Source organism: Mercenaria mercenaria, chromosome 2 (assembly GCF_021730395.1).
Source record: "Mercenaria mercenaria strain notata chromosome 2, MADL_Memer_1, whole genome shotgun sequence".
NCBI lineage: Eukaryota > Metazoa > Mollusca > Bivalvia > Venerida > Veneridae > Mercenaria > Mercenaria mercenaria.
Window position 1 is genome coordinate 112,495,877 of NC_069362.1, and position 9,679 is coordinate 112,505,555.

General features: G+C 36.2%; 1 protein-coding gene across 2 annotated transcripts; it reads right to left on the bottom strand.

Annotated features, from left to right (window-relative positions):
- Window positions 1–863: 863 nt before the first annotated feature.
- Window positions 864–9,304, bottom strand: LOC123562980 (uncharacterized). Of its 2 annotated transcripts, none has more exons than XM_045355553.2 (5): window positions 9,225–9,304; window positions 3,587–3,639; window positions 2,997–3,281; window positions 2,433–2,830; window positions 864–2,254 (listed from the first exon to the last, which is right to left on the bottom strand). In XM_045355553.2, exons 1-5 carry the CDS (start codon window positions 9,236–9,238, stop codon window positions 1,730–1,732), a joined length of 1,275 nt encoding a protein of 424 aa, XP_045211488.1. In that variant the 5' UTR covers window positions 9,239–9,304; the 3' UTR covers window positions 864–1,729. The 2 variants fall into 2 exon arrangements, with proteins under 2 accessions (XP_045211488.1, XP_045211489.1); XM_045355554.2 differs by lacking the exon at window positions 9,225–9,304 and adding an exon at window positions 4,999–5,074.
- Between the last annotated feature and the right edge of the window lie 375 nt (window positions 9,305–9,679).

Genomic DNA, 9,679 nt, shown 5'->3' on the forward strand with positions numbered 1-9,679 from the left:
TTTTGCCGGATATATTTTTTTGCCATTCATCACCACAAACCCTTTCGGCGGGGGATACCAATTCATCGAATTTGCCTGTTATTTCCTGTGTTTGTTTGTTTATTTCATATATGCCAGATGTTTGAAAATGTGTTTCATATAGTAGAAGTATCATTGAATCCATTTTTTCTTATTACCCGCCCTCGCCCCGTACCCCTTATGGCTCAAATAGGATATGTTCATGTGCAACATTGACAGTAGTGCTTTTCTTACCAAGACATGCAGTTATGCTTATTTTTCATTTGGACATCAGGTTTAAACATGCAAATTAAAGCATTCAGGGAACTTTAAACAGGCAAACAGATTTGATCAGGCACTATGAGTACAGGGCTGTTGGTCACAAAGCCGCGCGTTCGATCCACGTGCCAGGAAATGTTCTCCGTGCCGATCTGACATGAAATCCCCCGTCCTTTACCTCAAATTGATGTGAACAATTTGTCATATGTCTGTCATACATTAAAGTATAATATATTTGTCTACAATAACTTTTACCTCAGTGTAAAGCAGTTACTGTAATGATACGCATGTGCGCAGGAGTTGGGAATAGGCGTTTATGACCGGTTCTTCTCAAACTTTAGTTGAGGCAATATATTTTGCATTTCTTCCCCTGTGAAGTATCTTCCCAACCCAAATAGGGAATTGATTCCTTGTGGTAACACATTAATTATAGCTTACACTTTTGGACGACAATTCGATCATCATTTATTTTTATCTTTGCTCTTGTCCATCCTTAATCTTTAAAATTTCTACCCATTAAACTTAAGATACACAATACGAGATACAAAACCTAAATAAAGAAATAAATAAAGAAAACACAACACGACTTTTATAAAAAAGAAAACCACAATTTATTTCTTAAGGAAAATTTGATTGCATTCTTTTATAAGTTATTAAGAAACTGTCTAGTGTCTCAATTTCTATTTTATACACGCCTTCTTCCAATATTAATACGTGATCTTCTTACATCGGTACCTTCTTCCGTCTTGTGGCAGTGAATCTTGACATCGGTACTTTATGCCCTATCCTTAGACATCGATATTTGTACCCTATCTTCTCTGACATCGATACTATATAATAGATACCTTGTTTCCTGACAGTGATACTGACGTATATGCCAATGTTCTCTCGGTATTTTGTGCTTTAAAATTTACTTTGACACAGTAGGTTCACTAGCTCCGATCCCGTTTTGTAGCACATGTTCTACTCATTATCTCTTGAGTCAGTTGTCTTAACAATTGATCTTCCCAATCATTTACTCTCACAATCCTGTGCCAAGTATGTCATTATTTGAAAACTCTTCATTTCCTTTTTTCAATTTCTCTTACTTCATTCTGAATGCTTCTGTAAACGGATGATTTTATAGTCAAATGTCATTGAATTCCACTGAATTTTGAAACTTTTTGTTTCAGTGATCCTTTGAAATGCGAACGTTCTCCCATTGTTTTTAACATAAGTGATTGCCCCATACAACAGTTCATGCAGTGATGCATGCATCATAGATAATCAGTTCAGCACAATACAGAATCACCAACAGTTCATACACAATAATCGCATAAAAATGACATGATTGTTAAAGATGCATTTACATAAATTAAATGAATTTTTCTGCACTTTTAAAAGCAGATTGCAAACATTTTAAATATTTGATTAAAAAAAAAAAAGAAATTTATAATGGATCCATTAAAACAATTCAACTGAAATACTTCTTCATCTGCTTTCTGATTTTCTCCGGCATTCGGCCCACATCAATTGCAGTTGTTTCTTCTTTTTCCATCTTTTCCCTGGATTTGAATCCGAGCTTTCTCTTGGCGGCTTCACCATTCCAGCCTTTAACTGGTTCAGCAGATTTGTAATTCACAGCGGCAGAAGGAGTACGGCTTGGGGTAGAGCAACCCGACAGGTTGGAGTTGGAAGCGGTGACTGGAGTTGGGCATAATACTTTTGTGTCACAAACCTTTGTTTTGCTCTTTGCCGCCATCTCTTTATGAAGCAGACTGAATTCTCTCTGAGCCCTTAGCGCTTCATTGACTTCCTTCTCATAATCAATTTCCATCCGTGCTACTTGCGGTCTTGGCACATGGTGGACCGCCCTTGGGTTGTCTTTCACAATCTGTGTTTTGGTGCGGAGGTGTTTTCTCCTCTTTCGGGTTAATGCGTCGTCCTCGGGTTTAGGTGCCTTTGGAGGGAGTGGCTGGTGCATTGGTTTGTCATTTTCCTAAAAAGGATGTTAAATATATTATATTTTTTGTAAAATGAAAACACTTTTCGTCGGTAAAGTGGACTTGACAGATTTTGAGTATTTTCCGCAAATAAGAACAAAAATTCTACAGAAGTCCACATATTTTGAATATTAGCATAACAAAAAATAACAGACGTTAAAATATTCTAGATACCTGAACAGATTTTTGATGGATATCTGGTAGACGATGAGCATTGTGATGTGTCTTTGCACCATGTGACGTCATCTCATCAAATCTCTGTCTTGCTTCCATAGCATTATCTCCGGATGGATGGTCTTTTCGCTCCCAGGCTTGTGGCATTTTCTGTCTCGACAAGAGACGTTTGACATTATTCCTTCGTTCGTATTCAATGACCTGAGGACTTTTCTCCAGCAAGCTTTTGTCTGGGACTCCTGCCATCAGTGAGCGATACATTTCATCATGATCCACCAGCTCTTGTATGTGTGCACGGTGTTCACGTGTGCCATCTGTTATGTTAGGGAGGTGGTTTGGCTTTGTCTGTGAGCATGAAATGTTGGCATACTCTGGCATGTTCTTGGCATGTTTTGGAACTACATATTAATAAAAATACTAATTTAACAAAGGACCAAATAATATCAGCTACAAACAATTTCAGAAAATATAGCTAATTCAGGGAAAAAAACCCTGTGACGGGAACAAATCAGACCGAAACAAATCAGAAAGGAAATTCATCATTTAATTAAAACACAAACTTACTGTACGGTTTTCTTTCTACATCCAAGTTGACAACTTTGTTTTTAATCACTGCATCACTTCCGTTAGCCACTACTGGCTTTACCCTTGGAATCTTTTCAAGCGCATTGCTAGCAGCAATAGGTGGAAGGCGGGCTTTGTCATAAGGGATGTTTGGGAGGTGAACTTTGTCATCTCTCACGTTCTGGAAGCAAACATTTTCACCTGTGGTATTGTGACAATCCAGCAGGTTGTGTGTCCTCTCTTCGCGATAGAGCTCTCTTGGTCTTATAATGCCGTTGCGTGCATCTGTTTTAAGACAATGACAAAATTTGAATATATTTTTCTCTTTAGAGTCAACATTATGCCGAGTATTCAAAGGAATTTATGTATTCAAATAGGTATATTTGTATGTAATATATCAATTAATAGTAAGTCATGTTGTTCTACAAATTGTGTTGGAGTCGATATGTTGGCATTTTGATAACACAACGTGGTTATATTATGTTATCACGTGAACTACGTGCAGTTATGCCATATGTGACAGAATGATACCTTAGTCTTTTTTTCTGAAATTTATTGAATTAAACAACTACAAAAAATGGGTATATTACCATATTTGACATCATCAAAGTCGTATATGTCTTCATACACCGCGTCAACAGGTCTACAATAGAAAAACAAAAACTATATGTCACTCCCTAGTGCTTCGTTTCTCTGAATCTCGATGTCCCACTGAATCTGTATGTACTGTACTCTTAAGATGGCTAATTTCAGTCATTTCGTTCTATCCTGTTGGCGCGTTTGAAGAGCTCAAACAAGCCTGAACGACAAATTAACTAACGCGCAGATACAAAAATAAATAATACTAATATCAGAGTACTAATTTATCGTTCTGAGAGAAATCAGCCACCATAGTACTCGGGTGTAATTGGTGAAAATGAAAATGAAACTTCAAGAAAAAATCACTCTTTATTGAATTTTCGGCCACAAGAATTATTATATCTACTTCCCTATGGAAGATGTTTGAATGGATATATTCAAGAAAACAATTTCTTAGGATGGCCTTTACTATCATTTTTCAAAGATATTTGCAAATATGATGATATTTACAGATATATTTCTTCCACGGAAAGGATCAAACGCGTTGCAACTTTTTTTTTTTAAGTGTGAACCAACTTAACATTCTGCGTGAATTTATACTTATACAGTTTTGCATGTGTTTACTAGGCCTCCGGCTAGTAAACACCTGTCTACAACACTAGCAGACCCAACCTATTTTCTCTACCACGCAAGTTAATGATGCATTTTATGCCGAGCTGTGAGGGTGTTTTGCTTATTTATTATGTTGAATTTTCAGCCGGTTCTATGTTTTGTTTCAGCATTTATGCTATGATTCAGCATTGACGTTTAAGATTTGTTTTCATCGAATATTCTTTTAATTATTTTAATCGAAATAGTCATCATATAAATCACGGGTAATCGTGTGACATGATCTGCTGTAAATGTTGACACGGGAAAACATTTTATTATTTAATCTCGTATTATTTGGGGTCTGGGCATGTGGCATTTTTAATAGGAAAGGTTCGTTATCCGCAAAGTTAGATTTAGATAGAATAAAATGCTCGTTTTGAACATAATTTAATAATTCTGTTACACATAAAAATTACAGAGCATAGGGTAAAATTTATAATAAATTTGATATCTATTCGCGGCCGATTGTTTTTAAATTTTCCGCAAATTGTCACATTTGTTTTGTCCATTATTTTTTTTCCTTATCAATAAATTTATAAATTAACTGAACTTTCCAAGTTATTTCAAAAGCGCTACAAGATTCAGTTAGTACTACAAGATTCAGTTCTCAACAGTACATACTACGAAATGGTCTGATGCCGCGATAGGTAGCCTCCTGTCGCTGTGTATACAAGCTTGGCCGTTAAAGCAATTTTCGTACAGATCTTCCGCATCAAAACAGTATTTCCGATGTTCGCCTTCAGTTGTTTGATTTTATAATTAGTGTACTAACCTGTATTCTTTCATATTTGCAAATATCGTAGCAAAAAGCTTTAAAATCAAAAGCGCATGAAACAATAAGCTGCGACGTCAACGTTGCTATGTCACGTGACGAGCCGTTGCTTCCGCCCAAAGCATTTTTAAACGTGAGCATGCGCACTCTTCAAAATATATTATAAGTGTTAGATTTGTTTCATAATGAGCGGATAATATTTTCAAATATTGCCAGTAATAACGGTTTTGCTAATTAAGGTATCTTGGAAACATCCTTTGAATTCATCAACGAATAGAGAGAATCGCAGTCCCAAATGGCTGAAACTTACAGTTGAAAATACCTCTCAAAATGAATAATTAATTCCCTATCACCATTCGTCTGATCTGTGTAAAGATTTATTACATGTTTTCAGTGTGTATTTTCGAAATATTGGACTGAAATGTATTTGGTATTTTCACAGTGAAAAATATTTTTCCACTGGTAAGAAAAAATAAAATGGACAAATTCAGCCTAAACGCGAATAAAAATATTTTTTTACATGTAAGATCAAAATAACTTTCACTTATGAACACCATATCTTACATTTTACTCGTAGCTATATACCACTCGTGAAAATATTGCATCTGGTGTTCACTCGTGAAAGATATTTCAATCCTGAAACAAACATTTATCCTCTATGTATTACATGGATATTTTCATCAAGTAATTAGTCCTGTTTATGGAAAAGTTGAACAAGAAACAGTAGTTAATATTTTTTCTAGTTTTCTTATAGAAATACAAATTGCCCTGAAATGTACACGTAATATAATATTTGTCATTTTTATTTGTTTTCATACGAAAATAGGGCCTTTATGAATACTTTTTAGTCTCGGGACTGTAAAGAGTGGTCATTCCTCGGGGGACTTTCCATCAAGGGAAAGAACATAAAGCCAATCACAAAAATACCATACAGATTGTCTAAGAACTAGAATAATAGCTAATGTCGGTACAGTAAGTTAAAATACAATGTGTGTTTGACCACAAAACTGTAATTATAAATTTAGTTTAGGCGTAATCCAGCTTATATTGACCGTGTGTATTTATAGCCTGTGATGTATGCTGTCTAACTTTATAAGAAGTAAAAGGCCGTGGAGCGAGACAGCCTCCGCGATTCTCGAGCAGCTTGGTTGTTAGTTTATAGTAATTTATTTAGCTCGATTGTGACGAAAGCATCAAGCTTATTGTAACCAACCTCGAGTCCGCTTCCTGGAAAAACTAGCACTGGTGTCATATGAGAAGTCATGGTCGTGACCCCAGTGGTGCTCGAACCCACGACCCCTGGATTGAGCGGCCGACACCTTATCCACTAGACCACCGCTCCCCAACTTGGTTGTTGTGCATGGCACGGTACTAATCTGCATTAGAGAACGTGTAAGCGGCCAAGTGTGTAGCTCACTCGGTAGAGATTTAAAAACGTATTTCAAGGCCCTACTTCGAGCCCCTGTCTGGATGCATATATTTCTCATCCTGTGACATTTGACACCCAGCCTTAGGCCATGACGGCACTGGTTAATCTCTGACACTTGTAATTATTTTATTTGAATTTTGAGGACGAATTTTAGGAAATGGTGGAGAAAATTTGTGACGGTAGAGAACTTGAAAAATAAAAATTTAAGAGAAAATGTGTAAGCGGTCGACGAACTCTGTCGGTAGATGATAACAACAATATTCTGAGACCCCGGGTTCGAGTCAATGCCTGGGTACATGTTTCTCTTTCCCCATGACAAGTAGAGTATTATGCGCGTTAATTTACTTAGAATATTTATTAAGTTGTGAAGGCAATATGCAGTATCTTGCCTTAGTAGAAAGTTTATTTGATCTTTACAATGCTGTGATGTATTTCTGGTATGCGATTTAGATCTACATATGTATCAAACTTCATATTCAATAATTTAATAGCAGCCATGTTCATTGCAGTCTGATGCAATGGTCAACATTTTACAGTTATATCTGTATAAAAGTCTGTCAACAATATTCAAAATACTACTAGCAAACTAAAATAAAACAAAATAAAACTAGAGCTGCTTTTGAGAAAAGCGCATGTCTCCTACAACTGCCTAATCATCTGAATAGAAGTATATGAGTCAACCATGCACCAAGACTTCTTGGGGCATAAATGATTCACATGATTAGTAGTATTACTAGTATATGAGTTATTTATGCCCCAAGACCTAAGCGATTTGAGGTAATTCAAGGACCATAATTCAAAAGTACCTAGGCCGATTTGGCTAGTTATCGAACTTGGCCGAGAACTTATTGGCAAACACATTTTTTTCAAGTTTGGTGAAGATCGGATGAAAAATGTTCGACTTAGAGCGCGGACAACGTTTGTGACAGACTGACACACACACAGACAGGAGTAAATCAATATGTCTCCCTTCATAGTGGTGTGGGAGACATAATAAGATAAAAAATAAAAGGCAAGGGTAGATTTCCCGGAAGCACATATCACCCCTAAACACAGCCATAGAGCCATGCATCGCAAAGTATAGGTCCGTGACAGAAAGAAACTGCAACGGATAATATAGCAGACGGGTTGCTTCGAAAATCATACTTCTGTCAAATTGTAAAAACTGACAATAGAGCAACCAAATCCATTGTTCTTGCCTATTCTTTATTTCCCAAAAACATTAGCGAATAAAGTACAAGGTTAGTTGGGGGATTCTGACCTTAAAGCATCACTTTACCTAAGGAAACGTATTTTAATACCATCAAGGAGTGTACAAAGCAGGTTTTCCCTGCTAGTGAGCTTTTCGTTTATGTTTCTTTAAGAAAACTGATTTCTTCTTTTTGTGGACAGGGTATAGTTAAGAACAAGGTTCGGTCTATGGCATAAATACAACGTTTAATGTGAAGTACATATATTCAAATGATATATTTGATATGTTTCTGATGTTTCTCCTACATCAAACCATGTCACAACATGTGCGATGCATTAACCATATTCGACATGTGTGACATTATCATTATTGTCATCATCATTGTCGTCATAATCATCAAATCATCAGTAATACAAGTTTTATCTTTCATATAATAACCATCAACATCCAGTTGCAAGTAAACAGCAATATTTTCCCTGATATACAAAACTGCATGTGCATGCATAATTTTAGATAACAATGTTGTATCGTTTTTATAACCTCCGAAAAATTAATTCAGTATGCATATACTAGGCTATTTTGTCTGTCCGTTCAGTGCAAAAGCTATCTGCAAGCATACCGAATTATTGAATCATATGCATCCTTGTCACGATATAAATTACACTGAGGATATCTAAGAGGATAATAATTAAAAAAAAATTCAAATATTCCCATCGGTCAAAAAAAGGTTTAATCAATTCTAAACTAATTTACACGTCATTTAGAATGATTATCAAAGATAAAAGGTAAGTGTATATTTCCCGGAAACATGGAGCACCCCAAACAAGGCCATACCGCTCTGCATCGCAAAGTAGGCCCACAACAAAAAGAAGCTGTAACGGGAAAATGATGTAGACGGGGTGCTTCAAAAATCCAATAAGTTACATTTTAATTATATATGCAAAATACAGAAAAGATGGTGATGGGGAGAGGGGTAGGGGGGGGGGGGGGGGGGGGGGATCGGGGTAAAAGGGTCGGGTGTTGAGGGAAATGGAAAAAAGCAAAGATGAATACGATTTTAACATTTACGTATCACAATGTCTACCGGTTTCCTTGACTTTACACGGCAAATTTAGACGAGGCCAATATTTACGAATCTGATTTGGTCGTAAAAATAGTAAAAATTAGCAGCAGGTAAAAAATACCCATTATACGGTACACTAAACGCACTACCACACAACTAACATACACAGATAAACAAACCGACAAGTAAGAAAAAACACTGTGGGCACTGCCCAATGATGTCCGGCGGCCAAAATTGTTCTAAAGTAATGCTTACTTCATTTAAAACGAGAATACACGTAAAATTATGTGAAAGGATACTTAGCATTTTTGAAGACATTGAATCAAAGTAGAGTACTTCCGGTCTTTTATACCTATTAAAGTTTTCCCTTAAATTATTTTTTTTTAAATAGTCTTTTTCTGGGGTGTGAGGTAAACATTTGAGTGCCTTCCCTCAACTGAAAAATGTACAGCTTTAAATCAGGAAAACATCATGATTTTATTTGTGTGTCGTGCATATTTTAAATTATTTCGTCAAAGTGACTAGCAAAGCAATGTACTTACCTATATTCCTTCATATTTAATGATTTTGCTTGGAAATTTGCGGGAAATACAAAATTTTCTGTAGACAATAGGTTTCGACGTCAAGTTGTTATGTCACGTGACGCTGCGTTGCTTCCGCCCAAAGCCAAACATTTCTAGGAGCATGCGCAACGTCAATTTTGGCCGGAATTTTGTGAAAGGTGAAAAATACAGAGATAAAATGCATGCAACGCATTGTATTTTGATAACTGTCTGGTAAACATGAACGATTAGAAAAGGAGATGTTTTTCTTGTTTGAATACGCCTTTATTCTCTCTTTATCTATAGCAATTTATTATAAACAGAATGACAAAACTTTGATTCTCTCCTTAATGTAGCTGGTCTGAGGCGCTGCGGTCATGTCGGTACCAACCGGATAACTGATTTATTGTAACAATAACTGATTCACTAAAATCTTGGGACTCAGTTTTATACAG